Source organism: Lepisma saccharinum (genome assembly GCF_977018435.1).
Source record: "Lepisma saccharinum chromosome 15 unlocalized genomic scaffold, izLepSacc3.1 SUPER_15_unloc_1, whole genome shotgun sequence".
Lineage (NCBI taxonomy): Eukaryota > Metazoa > Arthropoda > Insecta > Zygentoma > Lepismatidae > Lepisma > Lepisma saccharinum.
The window spans coordinates 619335-639688 of NW_028142892.1; the positions used below are offsets into that span (position 1 = coordinate 619335).

The 20354-nt window shown below is 36.4% G+C and overlaps 1 protein-coding gene across 1 annotated transcript in view; it reads left to right on the forward strand.

Annotated features, from left to right (window-relative positions):
- The first annotated feature begins 14134 nt into the window (after positions 1–14134).
- The window catches only part of LOC145982222 (pescadillo homolog), a 46614-nt gene continuing 40394 nt past the window's right edge, over positions 14135–20354 (forward strand). The window contains exon 1 of the mRNA XM_083115791.1: positions 14135–14294. Coding sequence (XP_082971917.1) covers positions 14265–14294 — 30 coding nt within the window. The 5' untranslated portion in view covers positions 14135–14264. The remainder of the gene's footprint in view (positions 14295–20354) is intronic.

The window sequence follows — 20354 nt, forward strand, 5'->3', positions numbered from 1 at the left end:
ATTCGGTCTGAAGAATCCCTTTCGAACCGAAGCAACACAATCTGCACATGTTACTTAGACTGGGTCATTTTCTTCATATGCATCGTGTCACCTTGGTCTGTTGTTCGTGATTACTCATTAAATATTGCGCTTTTGGAAGCGAATGTTGTGTAAACAATGCAACCTTTCGAACAGAATTGACAGGAAAAGCTCCATGTGTCGCCTCGGTCTGTTGCTCGAGTATGCACGGTATATACATACACTGGAGGGGCTTTTTTAAATATATATATAAATTTATATGGTTGTAGCTTTTCAGCTATGCACCAGTTACATTTATTTTACATTTTATAATACAATATTTTCTCTCCCAATATAGTTGGTAAGTACATATAATATTTTCTTAGGTTCCTCAAAAGTGTTGACAAGGTGTATGCGCTATTATATCCTTCTTCTTTGAGATCTCTTAAGAAATAATCAAGCGTTGTTACATTAAGATTTTTTTTTATTTTTTTTATAAAATATTTATTGGTTGTGGACAAAATCCATGCACCAGTTAACAATTTATCAATTGGTATTATATACATGTATGCACATAATATTTACTCACAATTATTCCTTTCATAATAAATAGTTTCCAAATTTCATTACACTTTTACAGAATTATATTAGACTTATTAAGATATTTTGTAAGAATATAGATTACCGAGGATGAAGGTGAAGTCAGTAAACAAGGCAGTGTCAGTGGCGCTTGATGTCCACTCCTGTACAATTCCTGTAAAAATTGTTCTCTGTAAGTTTCATAAAGTTTGCATTGAAATATAATGTGGTTTGGAGTTGCAGTATATTCATTGCACAAACAAACTGGTGAAGTCACTAAATTCTTCTTGTACAGATGAGCTGCGGCGATACTGTGATTTAACCTTCAGCGCATTATAGTTGTGAGGGAACTCCGGGAGAGTTGAATCTGTTTAAACCAACATTCCTTTGGAATTCTTTCTTGTATAGAATAGTAGGCCTTACCGCATTGAGTGCCAGTATTTGTCCACAAGTTTTGCCAGTCAGTAAATAGTATTTTTCTAGTGTGTGATTCCAAAACTATGGACGGAATCTTTATTGAAAGCTGCCGTTGGATTGTTTGATTCGCTGCATATTTTGCCAAAGTATCTGCTATATTATTCCCTTCTATTAAAGAATGTCCAGGTGTCCAAATAAAGTTGATATCATATCCCAATCTCGTTAATTTCAGTGTGAGTATTCTTATGTTAACAATGTACCATTCCGTATGACATGACCATGATGCAAACTGTAAAGAATTTAGCACAGAGGCTGGATCGGTTGCAATTAGAACTGAATTTAACTTCTTTTGTACATAAAGCAATGCCTGTCGTATTGCAAAAGCTTCTGCAGTGTATATTGACAGATACGATGGCAAAGGAAAAATTTTGAATTCTGCAGAATTATCACAGTAAAATGCTGCTCCTGTTTTTCCAGACGTTGATTTTGAAGCATCTGTATATATGATATTCACATTGTAATTTTGAATGTATGTAGTCTTGATATATATTATTTGAAATTGTAGGGATTGTCTTCCTGAAAACTCTACTTGGGTAGGCAGGAAAATGAATCCTCATGGGAGATATATTAAAGTAGTCTGTCATGAAGCATGGTGCATTAGGTAAACAAATAATATTAGCTTGAAATTTATTAATGTCCTTATAAGCATAATATAGTATAGGTAATCTGGATTTATATTTTGCTGTACGTCTGTTGAGCATCAAAGAGTCTAACAATTGAAGTTTTGGTATGATCGGAGATGTCGTGTTGGCAATTTTCTTAAGTAAAAATTTGCTCGCAAGATATTTAACTCTAAGTTTGTATGGTGGATCTCCCACTTCTACGAAAGTTGCTTGTTTTGGAGTTCCTTTCCAAAGGCCATAAATCCTGGATAAACTGCTATATTGGATAGAAGATAGCGTGTTAAAAACCCAACTTAAATTATCATTGTACATAAAGGAACCATACTCTAGTCTTGAGTTTAGCATCTGTTTATGGATCTGATGTAATAATTTAGGATCAGCACCCCACTTTTTCTTAACTGTCAACATTTTTATTATGTTAAACACTTGAGATCCCTTACATTGTGCCAGTTCTACTTGTGACTTCCATTTAAGTTTTTCATCTAATATAAGTTCCAAAAATTTATGACTTCTTTGTTGACTAATAGTTTTTCCGTTTATATTTATTGATATGCATGAATGAGATCTCTTCTTATTAAAAACTACCACCGAAGACTTATCTGGATTTACTTCAATTCCATTGATATCACACCATGATGATAATTCATCCAGAGATTTTTGAATTTTTTGAGCCCCTTCTTGAATATTTCTACTACTAGTGTATATAACAATATCATCATATTGTAATAGACGAGTGTGTTGAAGAATTGTTGAGCCTATATCTGCCGTGTACATATTAAATAGCATGGGACTCAGCACTGCGCCTTGTGGTAGACCTTTATGTGTATAACGTGCGGTGGATAACTGTCTTCCATATCGAATGTACAACTTACGTGCCAATAATAATCCAAGAATACTTTTTATAAAATTACGTGGAACGTTCATTTTCTCCAATTTTTGTAACAGTATATTTGGAAGGACAGAATCATAGGCGCTACTTAGATCGAGAAAAACTACGATACAAAATTCTCGCCGTATGAAAGATAGCCATATATCTAAAATTAGTGTCGCTAATACATCTACTGTTCCAGTTCCTTTCCTAAATCCCATCTGATGTTTCGGTAATTTCTGATTATATTCGACCCACCATGTGAGTCTGTTGAGTATTAAATGTTCATATAATTTAGCAAGGCATGATGACATTGCAATAGGTCTATAGTTCGTATGTATTCCTGATTGTTTACCTGGTTTTAATATGGGTATTATCACCACTTCTTTCCACTTTGATGGAATTTCTCCACTATTCCATATTGAATTGTATGTATTTAGTAAAATTTCATATCCATTCAAAGGCCAGTGTTGAATACATTCGTATGTAATACCATCTAAACCCGGAGACGTTTTCTTTCGTTTATGAACAACATATTCTAATTCATCCATAGTGAATAGCGATTCTAACGTGGATGTTTCTGGATATTTCATAGAGTTTAACAATTGACAAAGATTAGTTTCAACCGTATCTGGTGTCAACTTGCGGTGAAATTCTTTTATCCAGGCTGAATTGATATCTCCTCCAAAATAATGACAAGTATTATTATTGGACATACTTCTTATTATTTTCCAAGTCACTGAAATAGAAGAATCTTTAGTTAATGTAGAGCAAAATGACTTCCAAAAGTATGATTTTGATTTCTTTAGGAACCTCTGAGTTTTTGCTGCAATTTCTTTATATCTAATAAAATGATTGATGGTAGGATTCTCCTTATAATTTATGTATGCTTTTTGTCGTTCGTTTACCCATTTCTGGCAATCCGTTGTCCACCACGGAGTCACTTTTCTTTTGGATCCAAAATTAGATACTGTTGCATTTATTTGTTCTTGTCGAATGAGAGACACCAATGTGTCATACGATACTTCTTGTTTCAACAATTCATTCTTTATTGCATTGTTTACATTTCCGGAGAATTTCTGCCATTCAACCCTTCTTGATATATATTGACTATTGTTTTTTTCAGAGCGCATAGTAAACCACGTTGTATTTTTATTATGTTGAAAGGTTATCATAATTGGCATGTGATTACTGTTGTAACACTTCTCTAATACACTCCAATGGATTTTTGAAGCTATATCATTTGAGGTAATAGTTATGTCTGGAGCACTAGGCTGTTCATCAGGTCTCGAGATTATTGTAGGTGTTCCGTCGTTGAGTAATACAGCTGAGGAATCTTGCAAGTAATTATACAAATCTTTACCTGATCGATCAGTTAGAGAACAACCCCACATAGGGTGGTGTGCATTAATGTCCGCTGCCAGCACAAATGAAGTGTTTGGTGGAAGCTGCCCAACGATATTCTGCCACACTGTAACAGGGAGGTGCACTTTGGGAGGGCAGTAAATTGATACATAAGACGTATCAGCAATCCGAACACCTGTAATCTGAATTTGACTGTTTATATTTTGAAACAAAATAATGTCATACTGTATATTTCTTTTAACACCTATAGCTGAACCACCGTATCCATCTAAACGATCATCTCTTATCCAATTGTAACCTTTAAACTTCAATGTTGAGTCAGTTTTCAACCACGTTTCTTGTATAAGAAGGACATCTGCAGAAAAATAAGATAAAATATGTTGTAAATTATGTCTATTAGGAATTAAACTTCGTATATTCCATTGTAATATTTTCAAGACTTTGTCTGGCATGCTGGTTGTTGAAATAAGTATTGCAAAATACTTGTAGCAATGCAAGTCCAGTCCTGGTTAACGTTCAATGTCGAAGTCCCTGCTAGGCTACATAATTGTTCTATAAATAATGAAAAATTATTTAGGAATTTTGTAGAATTTTGTTCTTGTGCCCGATTTGGCTGGATAGCTTGAGCCGCCTCTGCAAGAACAAATAAATTATTTTGTTGGCATGTTGTCGATAAATCCGGAGCATTGTCTTTTCGAGATCCTGACAAAAAATAATCAGGGCTTGTCATTCTCTTTTTATATTCATTTTGTCCAAATGGTTTCAATGTTTGAGAAGATTTCTTTCTGGCGTTTTCCTTGAGAAGACTCAGTCTCTTCCAAATATTTTCCAGCTTTCTTTGAACTGTACAATGGCCTTTTATTAGATACACTGTATTGATCTTGTATTATATTATTATGATATGAGGTGCTACTCGAATTGTTAGATATCGGAGCATATGTAAACGGCATTACTGTCTTTTCTATTTCCTGAACATGGCCGGTAGATATCTGTTCATATCCATACATATAATTAATTTTTGGGACTTTCTTCATAGCTTCGTTAAACGTAACATTCTGAACTGTCATAATTTTGATTATTTCCTTTTGGTGTTGTTTTTCAGGACAGTTTTTGTCAATTGCAGTGTGCTCCTGATTACAATGGAAACACTTGATCTTATTTGTGCAAGAGGACGATTCGTGATTCTCACCACAGCGTTTGCATTTTAATTTACTTTTGCAATTAGCCCTGAAGTGCCCATAATAAAAACAATTAGTGCACTGTTTAATCAAGGGAATGTACCTATCAATATCAAACTTTTTGTAAAACAGTGTGACATATTGTGGTAAGGATTGCGAGTCGAATGTTACAATTACCGTTCGAGTTGGAACAGCAACGCGAGTACCCTCCTCGTACTTATACTTCACAATGCGTTTTACCTTTATTACTTTCGCTGTTGATGAATTTATATTTTGCAAAATTTCATCTTCACTTATTGACTGGTGTACATCTTTCATAATTCCCATTCTTCGTACTCGGTGTGATGGAACAAAACCTTCCCAATTATTCTGTAACAGTAATGGATTCGAAAGGAAATCATTTGTATAATTAGATGTCGTAAATGTAAGTCTAGCTAGATTTTTCCCAAGGCTATCTATCTCTTTCAAACCTCTAATATTTTCTTTGCTGACTATTTGGCCTAATTTTAAAATGTGAAGTTGACCAATGTTTCCTTTGCCATTTCCACCTGAGGCATCCTGATGTTTAGATTTCACAAATATTTCATACGGACCTAAATGATTACTTCTGTACTTCAATACCTGTTGCTCATAAACTTTTTTGGAACTTGATTTACTAATTTGTTGGGTGTAATCTATATTATTACACTGAGAATTCAACTTATTAACTTCTTCTACTGAAGTTATGATTTCCACGTTGCTGGAAAGTTCCATGGCACTAATGTCCGTGTCCATGTTGGATTCAGCTGGTTTTGTACCAGCAAATTTGGCTTTACGGCCTTTAGATTTTTTCATGAATTAATGTTCACATTGTCGCACATATATTTAGAACGACACTAATATTCAAACAGTAAACTATAAAGTCTCAAATTCTAACTTAGAACACAAAATTATCTTTGCAACAAATCACTTACACAATCACATTTGTAACCACAGACTCAATCCTACATTAAGATGACATTCAAATATAATATGATCAGGTGTTCTTTCAGTGGCACCACACTGACAGATTGGGGATTGCACAATCTTCCTAGTGTACAAGTCTTTAGGGGCTAGGGTGTAATTTAGCCAACATCTAAGAAGGCTTGTTAAAGAGTTTCTTGAAAGATTAATATCTTGATACCAGTGGCGTATACTGGTTCTAACGAGTGGGTAATCTCCGACCCTTCATCCTCAAACTCCAAAAGTTTCCGTGCAATTTATGTCAGGATCCATATTGGATTTAGGAATATTGTGTCGGAATGTTTGTCTTATTGCTACGACCACAATCAATTAATTCTCGTTATTGCAGTTTAATATATGTGTAGAATTTTAAATAATAAAACAAAACAGTATTATAAAGCTATAAAAAACAGCCTGTGAAATATAAAATGAAAGACGTGCACTAGTGAAATAAAAACCCGCAATATTAATTTAAGTGCAAAATTCAACTTACTCCAGGACCCGATTACTTGTGCCGTACCTCATCCAAAGAATGCTGTTTGTCCAGTTGCATGTCAATACATGTCTGCGAAAGATTGCAGCTTAACAAAGGAAGTTAAGTGACTTTTGGATTTTTCATGTTTGGCACAAGCGTTGCAAAGATTACAGTATCCGCCACGCGTCCATACATTCTTTTCAGCCCCGAAAAGTAAGCACGGCCAACAAAAAAACAAAGCTTATTAACACTTATACTTCCTGTCAACCATGGTGTTTTATCATAATTTGCTTGCGAAAATGCCTCACATATTCCCGATTTTTGTCTTTGTGTGTAGAAATAAGTTCAAGCGATGACACTGGACTACCTGTATTAACAATTTGCAACTTCTCCTGAAAAGATCTTGTTCCAAAAGGTTTCACCAGCAAATCTTATATCACATCCATTACCCTTTAACACAGCACTATCACGACAAACACTAACATCTAAATAAATAATAAACACGAAGCCAACGACCACACGCATTCAGTTTCACGCGCCAAACTTCTGTTGTTATGTTCCTGGCTCAGACTGAAATTCCCTATGAATGATAAAAAAGAAATCCCTTTCCGAGCTCGAAATGACAGGTTTTAAAAGTTCGAATCATTGCAGTCCAGATCCAGAATTTTATTTCGGGATGGTGATCATCCCTTATTAGCAGCCCCCACATAAAGTTGAAACAGTGGGGTTAGAAGTCCTGAAGATGAATCTCAGATTATTACAACGTATTATGCAAGGTGTTTAATCCTGCTAACGAAGTAAAATTAATTACCACTACACACTTTTTAAATTAGATAGTTGTAGGATTTCGGGGAGGGGGGTTTCAGCCCCCCGAGTCCTCCACCTGACTACGAGCGTGATGTTTTTTTTTTCGTTTTATGTTTAATTCGTTCATCTTCATCACTATTAATCTAAAGAGGCGGAATATAGCAACTTAAATTAACTAATATATATATATATATATATATATATATATATATATATATATATATATATATATATATATATATATGGCCGAGTCTGCTGCCACGCACGTGTCAGCAGCAAGAATAAGCGTCAAATTTGCTCCTGCCACATAGCCTAATTCGTCTGCTAAGAGGATGTTACAAATCTTAACAGATTAAGACGAGATAAATGCAAGTTTATGATTAGTGGAAATGAATGTACAGGTCACTTAGAACTTTTTTATTTAGAAAGCATTTAGCGATATTATTTTAATGCTAACAGAACCTAACCTAACCACGAGAGCATTTAGGTTTATTATTAGAAGAATGCTAAGGGCCGGTTGCACCATCGCCACTTAATCTGCCACTTTACAAAGTGTTGGATAACGACAGGCGGGAGATTTAGGCGGCGGTGGGTTGCACCAAGCATTTTTATCCTCGGCCTTGTAAGGTGGAACTTTCTACTGCTTGCCGTACGACCTGGCAACAGAAACTGGAGAAAGTTGTGTTTTCGATTGTGTTTTGTTTGTTTATTACGTGCTAATATCTGCTTGTCAATTCCAAATGCATGCTTTTTCAACTGAAATATGTTTAAAAAACTAAATATTTATTGCAATAAAATGAAACAGCTGATAGAAGTAGGTAATGCATGTGTCGTACTCTCATATAATATCAAATGTATGTTAATTGATACAATATAACCCGTAATCTTTCGAAGTAGTGGGAAGCTTATAAAATTTTCAATTTATTTTTCACGTACTCCAATTAACATAATGCAAAAAAGAATATTCCTCGTCTTATCTTTCAGTAAGACATACGGTCACTTTTTTAAAAATATTAAACACTACTAAAGAGTGACCAAAATTTTACGAAGTCGTAACAAATGCAAGTTACATTTATTCAATTTTTAATGCAAGGCTAACATATCTGAGTTTGTGTAAATATACGGAATGAGAAGAGCAATCTTCTATTCTGCTCTTACTAATTTATCATTCGTTTCTGTTAATAATTTATCAATCCGTAACCCCTTCTTTAGCGAATAGCGAGTATTAGTATTATCAACGTTGACCATCTTATAGGTTTCTTCTTTATTTATAATGCAGCTTTTGTGAAAGTTGGTTAACGATGCAGATGAAAATTAAATTTTTGTATTCAAAACAAATTCGAATAGCACAAAAAAAATCGTTAATCAACGGTTTCATGTACAAGGTACATTTTGGGAATTACTATCATCTTAGCACAAAAGGACGAATCAAATAGTAATGTAAAGTACCGTAGTACTGTATTTACGCATTTGTTCTTATTAAGAAAATATAAGAAACTCCAGGCTGTATATACTTTCAGATAGTTAGTTTCGTGCAACGTTATATGCTAGTGTAATGCAAGAACGTATATATTTCTTTACAAAAAACAGTAATATTCACCAGGAAAATATACATTGTATATACGTACAAGCTGTGTTCCTTTTTAGACGAGCAGATAGGGACAGTATTAGCACCTTGGGTAATACATGCTAAGAACACCAAACACGGCCTGCCTAACCTATCCACGTATGTATATAATAGCTTAAATAAACAAATTATAATTTGCCAAACATATTTACATGCTTATTTATGCTATTATATGCCTACGTGGATAGGTTAGGCAGGCCAGGTTTGGTGTTGTTAGCATGTATTTCCCAAGGTGCTAATGCTGCCCCTAGCCGCTCGTCTTTTTAGGCCAGTTATTTTGAAAAATCAAATACAAGATCATGTGTATTGCATATGAATGTTAAAAAAAAAACAGAAAAAACTTGAGTGCACGTTTTATGCATCTTCAGGCATGTAGATTCGTGCAAGGTTTATTACAATGGTGCATTTTCTTTGTATCCACGAAACGTAACACCATTCGGAAATTGTTCCTTGTATATACGTATCAACGCCGTAAAGATACTGCTGTACCTGTCTATTATTATTATTCTTTGCCAGTTTTAAAGTTAAAGTACAAAATCTCGCACAATGTAATGAAAAATATGTTACTTCGCATAAAACGTTTCCTCTAAGTAGTAAATACCGAAAAAAAACTTTTGCATTTACGTCTTATGCTCTCCCATGAATATTAGGGTAGGGTTGGTTAGGTTAGGTACAAAACCAGTAGGAAATTGTTCCTTGTACATGCATGTCAACATCGTAAGGATGCTTGTTAACAGTAAACTTTTTTTTGCCAATTTTGGAAGTTAACATACAAAATCACACATATACAATGTATAAGTTTCTTAAAAGATTGGTATTACGTCTTATGTACTACTAGGTATGTAGTTTCTTGCAAGGTTATTATTGTAAATGTGTGTGTTTGTAAAAAACACACCACCATTCGGAAATTGTTCCTTGTACGTACATATGTATGAACTGGACGGTAAGAGTAGCTACTGCTAAATATTATACGTGCATTCTTTGCCAGTTGTTATTCGGAAACAACACATTACTTGTTTATTTGCAATGTTACATTCACACCAATGGCGACGGAAGTGACTCTAATATTACACGTGTTTTAATCTTAAAGATTACAAATTACCAGGATTGCGAAAAAGCAACTGATGCATGGTGTATATTTCGTGTATTGCGTTTGGTTGAAAAAAATTGTTACAGCAAACACACATTCATTTATTTGGAACGGCATTTTAATACAATTTTGCAAGCATCAAACGCATTACTTTAACCTGGTTTTATTTTCTGTACCCGCATGCACTCAAATCCTACATACGAAATTACAGTGAAACTGCTAATGCTAATATCGATATACAACATTTTCGGAACACACACGAAAATGACCATCTAATATTCATTTCTACACATATATTTACAAACGTTGCTTTATTTATTGCCGTTCCTGGGATAATTAACAAATCCGCCTTTTTTTGCTGTTATTTGGTAATGCAAAATATGCAGCAAACTTTCGCAATTTGCAACAGCTGATCGAGACTTTGCCATTTTATCAACTATAAAAGTGTAAACACAGATTATACTAGGTGCTGCACGTATCTGTTGGCTGCACAGTGTACTGCTTTACCATGTTTACCTGGCACTTAACGCGTTAGGCGGAGCCCCGACCGCCACTTACGTTATACGGGACTTTAAGTGCTAGGTAACGTTAGGCGGACATTGAACAACCGCAAAATGGTGTTAAGTGGGGGATAAGACGTTAAGCGGAGATGGTGCAACCGGCCCTAAGGGACCTAATCTTAAAACATTTTTTGTGAAAGTAATCTCTACAACTTCACAGTATGTGTTACAGACGTAATTGCATACATAGCATGATGAAATCACGATAAAACAAAGACCGAGTCTGCTGCCACGCGCATCTCTTTTGAATTTCCAGCAGAAAAAGAACGTGGCAGCAGACACTGCATATATATATATATATATATATATATATATATATATATATATATAATTTATTTTTGATATCTTTCCCTTTAAAAAATATTCAGTTCCGTGAAAGAAGTATTCTCGCTGCCTTTGAAGATTAGAGAGGAGAAACAATCACTATTTTTGTAAATACAAGGATGGGCAAGACAGAAGCAAATGTAAAGTGAAAACTAGCGTAGAATTGGTTTGCCCATGTTATTCATATATTCCTGTTCACATTCTACCGGGTATGTTTTCCCTAGTTCAGCGGAGGGAACGGAAAAGGCTCTGAAGGTTGAGAGTGCGACCAGTGGACTCTCACAAGAAGGAGCTTACCCTGGGCACGGAATCACCGCCCCTGAGAAGCAGTGTTTCCTCCCCCTTTCCTCTCTCCTCCCTCCTCGCCAAGGGTTGTAAGGGAAGCGGGAGGAATGACGTCAGGGTGAGATTCCCGGACATTCAGCGGCAAACGGTTGGAAGCATTCTCGCGCTGGAAGCAAAGATGTATGCATCGAAATTGGTTTGGAAGAATATTGCGAAGAAATGTATATATATATATATTTTTTTTAAAAAAAAAGAAATACAGCCGGGTCATCTGCGATTATCTAGATGACCCAGAGTATACGCCGCTGCTTGATACCAAGATTCTTTAGGTAAAAGTGGTTGATTGGATTAGATTGATTTGTTGTTTTAAGTCCACTTTATGAACAGTAAGGCTAATCGGGACTGGACCTACAGTTTAAAGTGCCTCCACCGGGTATCGAACCCGGGACCCCTTGATTACAAGGCGACGACACTACCACTGCGCCATCGGGGAGGCCCTACAAAAGTGGTTGAATTGAATAATATTTTTTCCCATTAGTCTTCCCTGTAATTGACCATTGTTTCTGTCAACTTTTCAACAATTCTGTTTTAGCATTCGACTCTAGTGCTTTTGCAGAAAATTTAATCCGAAGCGATCGGTGAGTTGATTCTTCAGCTGCGTACTTGGCTAATGCGTCTGCTTTGTGGTTTCCTTCTATGGATGTATGCCTAGGAGTCCAGACAAAAGAAATATTGTAACCTGAGTTGGTTAGTTTGTGATACAAAATTTTATGTTAACAATGTACCAGTCTACATAGTAATCAGCTGTTATCGACCCCAGGGAGTGTAAGGCTGACGCTGAATCAGTGGCGATCACTATTCTCTTGAGGTTTTTCTCCTGTATATACAACAATGCTTGACGAATAGCAAACGCTTCCGCCGTGAATATTGAAAATTCTGCTGGTAATTTGTAGATTTTGTATTCCAATAGATTATTGCAATATATTGCAGCTCCAGTGTTACCAGCTGCGATATTTGATACATCTGTATACACGTATATATAAAAATCTTCATGCACTACAGAGTGTACATATTCCATGAATATGTTGTTCACCATATTTGGCATTGACGTTCGTGTATCTTTATCTGGATATGGAGGAAAGTGAACGGGAAGTATTGTTGCTAATTTAAAATAGTCTGTCGTAAAGCACGGAGACGTTGAAAATCTAATAACTTTCGGTATGAAATCCTTAATCGACTTTTATGCTGTGAATAAGATTGGAAGATTTAATTTATATTTAGCTGTACGGTTTGATGACATTAAGGCTTGTAAAAGTGATAATTTTGGTATTATCGGACTGGATATGGAAGACCTCTTTTTAATTAAGAATTTTTTCGCAAGATATTGTGCCCGTAGATGAAATGTTGGTTCTCCTACTTCAACAAACGTAGCCTGTTTCGGTGTTCCTTTCCATAGACCAAAGATTCTACATCAACTATGATATTGTATTGAAGATATTTGACATTTTATAATGTTAAACGCCTTTTCTTCCATGTGTTCTACTTGGATTTTCCATTTCAATTTATCATCCAACATAATGCCACGAAATTTGTGTGTCCTAGTTTGTTTTATGTGTGATCCATTAATGTCTAACACAACTGGAGTTTGTAATCTTCTTCTATGGAACACAATTACAGATGATTTTTCTACGTTAATGTTTATGCCATTGTTATCACATCACAGTTGTGTTTTCTCTAGACCATCAGATAGATTCTTGCTGTTTTTTTTGTATATTTACAATATCATCTGCATATTGCAATAATCTAGCATACTTCAATACTTGTTTATCAAGATCATAAGTATACAAATTAAATAATGTTAGACTTAACACCACACCTTGCGGAAGTCCTTGACTAGTTGTGTGAGCATTCGAAAGATGATAACCGTAACGAACATAAATTTTTCGCTGTAGTAATAATCCAATTATACTTTTAATAAATTGCTGAGGATGATTGAGATTTTTTAGTTTTGTAACAAGCAATCTATAAGGACTGCATCATATGCACTAGAAAGATCCAGAAAAACAACTATACAAAATTTCAAAACATCTTTTGTCCACATTCCTCTTCTGAATCCCGTTAGATATTTTGGAGGGGCTTTCTTCTTCGGTAAAGTGAACACCCGCTGTCGCTCGGGGTCTCACTTTTCGCACAACATTGAGCAACCTTGAGTTCTGACGTCACGGGAGAAGACTTTTTAATTTTAGGCTAAATGCCTACGTTGTTAGGGTAGCTATGTTTAGTTGTCTTAGCGTAAATAATAATCTTTCATCGTATTTATGCTAATGGAACCTTTCAACCTAACCTAACCTCGTAGGCATTCCTCGTCTAACGTCAGAACACAAGGTAGCAAAACTGTTGTGCGAAGAGGAAGACCCCTGTCGTTCGTCGTGTGTTGCTTCGGTCTGAAACCATGCTGAAACGTCCCCGAGTTTTTCACAACAAAACCTTTGGAAACCTATAGAATGATGATAAATGCGTTGCCTTGCCATTCGAACTGTGCAACCATATTACACAGCTGACACCCCTCTTCTCTTCGCCGTACATGGCCGCACGGCGTCACTGTAACCGGTTGTTGTTCAAGGTCATGTGTATGCTCCGCAGTAGGGGTGTGCGGGACAGAATTTTTTGGGTCGGGACTCGAAAAATTCACAATTTCCCGACTACTCGGGATCCCGAAAAGTCGGGAAGTCATTTTAGGTCTCTTCTTATCATGAATACAGTTTCATTGTGACGTCACGAGTTTAAAGACGGGGTTTGATACGTGTGCAAAAAATGCCAAAGAAAAGAAGCAGCACCAAGCGAAAAGAGATGAGTAGAAGAAGAAGAAGAATCTATCCTTATACTCTGTGCCGTCCTGTGTTGTGGTTCTTGGACTCTCTCCACTGTGGTGCTCGTGCTCCTGGTTTTTCTCTCATGTTGTATTTTAACGTGTGCGTACACGTTACAGACATTTAATTTATTTTATTAGTGCACGTACAGACTCAATATGGCACAGGGTCAAAAAAAGAAAAAGAAGGTAAGTTCAATGAAAGTACAGAAGCACTGTTTTATTTTTGTTGTCACTTAATAACTTAAACACGTGCTGTTGATAATTGGCTATTAGAGTCCAAGGAAAAAAATCATTCAAGTTGTAGTTACTCAAGATATAACCTAGTACAAACATTCTTTTTAATTTTAATTTTACTTTGAGTAACATGTCATGATTTAAGAAAATCGCATGTAAGGTTTGGAGCTCCACCTGCTGTCAGGTTAGGGCCCCACCGGCTATCCAAATTTTTGTTGTCATAGGAGCTGACATCAAGAATAACTGCATTTTTAGACATTTTCTTTACAAAAATGAGGCTACATGAATTATATATTTATGAACATGAAAATAACGAAATGACAGAATTTGCTAAATGTTCCGAATGTTTAATGATTTTGGTAAATTTCTCGTATCGGACAAACGGCTGAAATTTGCTAGTTCATTTGGTCTCACTGCAGAACATGGGCTGCTTTTTCCCTCTAAATAGACGAACGAAATTTATATCCCCTGAAAGTACGTACCTTCTACTTCCATTTTCTGGTGTTCCTTTTACGATTACTATTATATTATTGCCCGTAAAAAATGTTTGGTACTACTTTACTATACCTGAGACACCTGGAAATGATTTCTTTCCCACTTTTTAACATTGATAACGTACTATTATGCGTTCCGGAACACTTATTTAGGTGAAATAATGGAATTTGTAACGAAAATCATGTATATTTCTTACATTTACGAGTACTTACTGCTCTCGTTTATTTCCATACACAACATGGCGATGGCTTACCGTTGATCGTTCCTTGAGCCAGTGTTTTGTCGATTTGGAGTGTGCATGCAGTGTTGCAAGCTCCTTTACCGAAAAATACCTAGTTATAGGCCGGATGCTCAAATAAAAATTTAAAAATTAAAAACACTTTAGGAATTTTAAATTCACTTTTTTACTTACTTACGGAGACGAGGTATGCCTACTAGGTTAGGTTAGGCCTGTTAGGTTAGGTTCCATTAGCACTCCTTTCGTTCAATTTAGCATATACGGAAAATTTAAAAATGAAAAAAAAAAAAATTAGGAATTTTAAATTCATTTTTACTTACTTACGGGGACGAGGTATGCCTACTAGGTTAGGTTAGGCTTGTTAGGTTAAGTTCCATTAGCACTCCTTTCGTTCAATTTAGCATATACGGTAAATTTAAAAATGAAAAAAAAAACGTTAGGAATTTTAAATTCACTTTTTTACTTACGGGGACGTGGTATGCCTACTAGGTTAGGTTAGGCCTGTTAGGTTAGGTTCCATTAGCACTCCTTTCGTTCAATTTAGCATATACGGAAAATTTAAACATGAAAGACACTTTAGGAATTTTTAATTAACTTTTTTAATTACTTATATCACTTTTCGTACTCAGACAAGTAGCCCGTGAAGTGCATACACTCCCACATTTTCCGCAGTCCATTTCTTTCTTGACGATTCCATGTTCACCGCATCTTCAACACCTGGCAACATCTTCACGGCGCATCCTCGATACGTCATCTTGTAGAGATAAACACGCGTGGCTTGAAACACTGACTACGGGGCCGTGCTACGGGGTTTACGCGTACGACGCTTTGTACTCTCGTCCACAAACCAAATGGTCGGGCAGCAATAGCGCGTACACTGCTCTCGTGTAAAAAGCAAATGGTGGGAGCAGGAATAGCACGTCGGAGAGAGATTTTCGTATAAAACCACATGGATTCGCATTAAAATGGAACACAACTACATTCCGGAACATCTACAACGCCTCACAAAATGATATCTGTAAGTACTTTCTCCTGTAAATTTGAAGGAATCTGTCTCAGGTATAGTAAAGTGTTACCAAATGTTTTTCCTGCTACTAAAAGTAATGCATTTCTCCATTTGTTCGCATCCATATTGTTTACGCACTCAAGTGTTGTGCGATAAGTGAGAACCTTCGTGGAATTCGAGTTGATTTGTCGCTCCAGATTCCACCCACAGACGCACAGTTTCTTTCATTATTTCAGATGAGGAATGCTTACAAGGTTAGGTTAGGCCTGTTATGTTGGGTTCCAATAGCATAAATACAATGAAAAATGTTTTTCCTGCTACTAAAAGAAATGCATTTCTCCATTCGTTCGTGTCCATATTGTTTACGCACAGTTTCTTTCATTATTTCTTCGAGGAATGCCTACAAGGTTAGGTTAGGCCTGTTAGGTTAGGTTTCATTAGTATAAATACAATGACTAATTATTATTTAGGCTAAGTGAACTAAACCTAGCTACCTAACAACACAGGAATTTTTTTGCTTTCACTAGATTTGTGCAGGAATATGCCTTTTCCTTTGCTGCTAAGATTTCAATACCGCCCAACCTGGACACGTTTTTCTGGTTTTTCTAAAGAAAATTTTTTTTCCGCACTTTAAAACTTACTTTTCCCGACTACTAACTACAAAACGTTACCAAAAAATTATGAACCGCGTTCCTCCTAACCAGCCCATATTCTGCAGTCTTACCGTTCATTCAATTTGAATATTCGTACTTACGTATTCTGCATTGAGAAACATTGCTGAATGTGGCATTTCGCTTATTTCACGGAAATAAGCTCTATTTGCGACATATCGAGTAAGTTTTCTTCGTTTCTTTTTGCCTTTGGTAACAAGCAAAATGGCGGTCACAGTTTCACTACCGTATTCGGCATGCAGTGTTTCCACCCCACTGCACCCAAAAATACCTACACAGCCCCACAAACCATTCATACATAGCCCCACGAACCATTTCCTGTAAGGTTAGGTTAGGTAGGGTCACGGTATAATTTAACTATACAGGGAATTTCTCCTATTTGTTTCAAATTTCGGATACTTATTAATTTGGGTCTCCTAATCACGAATCTGCACTTAAAATTTGGCGCTCACGTATAGAAATTACTGAATTATGTGGAATTAACACCGGTATGATTGTCAATACACTACTGTGGTAGCCATGTTTGATGTTGACAAGTGAGGTTCGGTATTCGTTGAATACTTGTTGCTGTGTCTACAGCGTTGCCGCATTGTTACTTTCTCATTTGGGGATCATTGATCGTAGCAGAATGGAGGCGGAAAGGTGCCTTGAATTACGAACGGATCGGACTTTGGAATTTTTTAAACTTGCTGGAATTTTGTATAATCCGATAAGCTCGGAGGAGAATGGCGATAGTGACGATGACAGTGTGGAGGGAGAAGATGTTGTGGATTTCGGCTTCGAATAGAGATAAGTTTGGCAACGGTGCGGTTCATAGAGTGTTGTACGAATAGTTATACCAATTGCATGTAATCTGTGAATTGCATGGAGCGTTCATGTGCATGTGAGAAAATGGTGTCTTGAAAAGTGTGGATTACATGTTTCTTCCACGATTCATTGACGGTAAGGATAGGTTACGTTAGTTAGAATAACTGAAATATATGCAATTTGTTTGAAATTCGGTGTACTTACTAATTTTGGTCTGGAAATCATGACTGTGCAGTTTAAATTTGGGTACTTGTTTACTATCCTTCGGACAGATTTCGTACATAGCCCCACGAACCATTTCCGGTAAGGTTAGGTTAGGTAGGGCCATGCATAGGTTACAATAGTTAAAAATTGGTTTCGAAAAAAATATTCGTAGCCCCACACACCATTCTCGCATAGCCCCATGCACCATTGGCGCTAGACCCACGCACCATTGGCACGTGGTTAGGCTAGGTTAGGTTAGGAAACAGTTAAATTTTGCAAGATTGACATGTGAGCGCCAAAATTTTAACTGCAGATTCGTGATTAGGGGGCCAAAATTAGTGAGTATGCCGAATTTCAAAGAAAATGGAGAAATTCCCAGTATTGTAAAATCGCTCTGCCCCACGAACCATTGACACACTGCCCCACAAACCATTTGCGGAAACGTACCTTCTTCAGTTACAAAAACCTTGACCGTGATTACGTCATCACACACAGGCTACATCCACCTGGAAGTAAATGGATGCAAGAGCTTTCGTGCATCGGTCACACATCTATATCGAAAAATAGATGATTTACCGGCAAAATTCAATGAACGATGCGAGAAAACACTTCCCCAAACTTCCACAAGTCCAAAGAAACTGCATTCGGTAAGTAATTTCTCCTGTAAATTTGAAGAAATCCGTTTGTCCGATACGAGAAATTTACCCTGAAAGTAATTGCCATTGTTTGGGAGTTCCAGAAAATGCAATTTATTGGCGAGAAAATGTGTAAAAAGTAACTTACGCAGGCATCCACGCTTCCCTTCGACAAGGCATTATTCGTTTAGAAGGAAGGGAAAGTATCGCAGAATATTGGAAATGATTTTGAAAGTAAATTTGAGTGGGCCCCTTTGATCCACTGTACCCCCTCTGAAATTACGTTGATTTTTTTTTAATCCACAGATTTCCGTGTTTTACGTAAAAAAAAGTGATGGTAACAGTTTCATAGATCGGAGACACATTAAAATAGGATATTTTGTGTTTCTCATGGTTAGTACTTACCAATTGTGTATTGCGAAACATAGCCCAAGGTGCCATTATGCTTTTTTCACGAAAACAAACACTTTTTCTACTAAAATAAGCCATTTTTTGGTACTATTATAGTATAAGGGAAACACCTATAAATCATATATTTCGCACTATTTTACATTGCTAACATACTATTCTGCATTGCAGAACATTTCCTAAGGTGAAATAATGAATTTCTAACGAAAATAATGTCTATTTCTTACATTAACGAGTACTTACTGTTGTTCCTTATTTCCCACAAACCAACCACAGGTAGCCCCCAAAACCAATGATGTTAGCTCAAAAATTAACGATAGCCTCACGAATCATCACGGGGACAAGGTATGTCTACTAGGTTAGGTTAGGCCTGTTAGGTTAGGTTCCATTAGCACTCCTTTCGTTCAATTTAGCATATATGGACAACATCAGCTTGTATCAGCAGCAATATTGCGTATCGTGCTCTTGTGCAGAAAGCAAATGGCGGCAGCAGCAATAGCACATCGGAAATAGATTTTCGTAGAAAACCACATGCATTCGCATTAAAATGGATCAAAACTACATTCCCGAACATCAACAACGCTACAAAAAATGATTTGCGTAAGTACTTTCTCCTGTAAATTTGAAGAAATCCATCTCCGGTATAGTAAAGTGTTCCCCAGAAAGCAAATGATATCAGCAGAAACAGCGTGTCTGACAGATTTTCGCAGAAAAATACATGTTTTCGCATTGAAATGGATCAAAACTAGATTCACGAACTTCCGCAACGCTACAGAAAATGATTTCTATAAGTACTTTCTCCTGTAAATTTGAAGAAATCAGTTTCCCTTATACTATAATGTTACCCATGTTTCTAAATGCTACCGAAAGTACGTCACTGTGCGATATTGCTTGCTTTGTGAATGATAACTCTTCTTTTGTTTTCGAATATTAGTGTTTCCAACTCTATTATGCATGAAAATTCCTATGTTCCACGAATTATTGGGTTTTTGAAATTATACTTTTAAGTCACGAAACATGCAAAGTAAACATGCAAAGTTAGGCAGGTTAGGTTAGTAAAAATTGAGAGCATCTTTCACATATTTATTCCATGACACACCGTTACATGTACTGCATGATACCGGCTTGTTTGAAAAATTTGTGCATTCTTGCCTTCGGTGGGAAATTGTCCTTAAATAGGTGCTCTGCTAGGTACCCTGTGAAGTGACTCTTCTTCCGTCCAAAGATTGGTATGGAATGATGTACATTACGCCATGCTCTTTCGATGTTTTGGGAGTGGATTGGCATGTCATCGCGCAACATTCGTTGCATATTTTCGTGATGTATATGTTCACTTGCAGGTGGGTCCACAAACTCTATGCTGTGGTTCACTCGCAGGTGCCTGTAGCCTGCTCCCTGTAAGTTTATATAGGCTTTCCAGAAGTCTGAGATTATAATTGTACCTGGAAGAATGAATTTACATATGATTTGCAGCAGAGTTTGTTCATCTCTATTGTCTACTGGGATCATGAAGAAAGCTTTAGTGTTTCCTCTTTCTATTCCACCGAA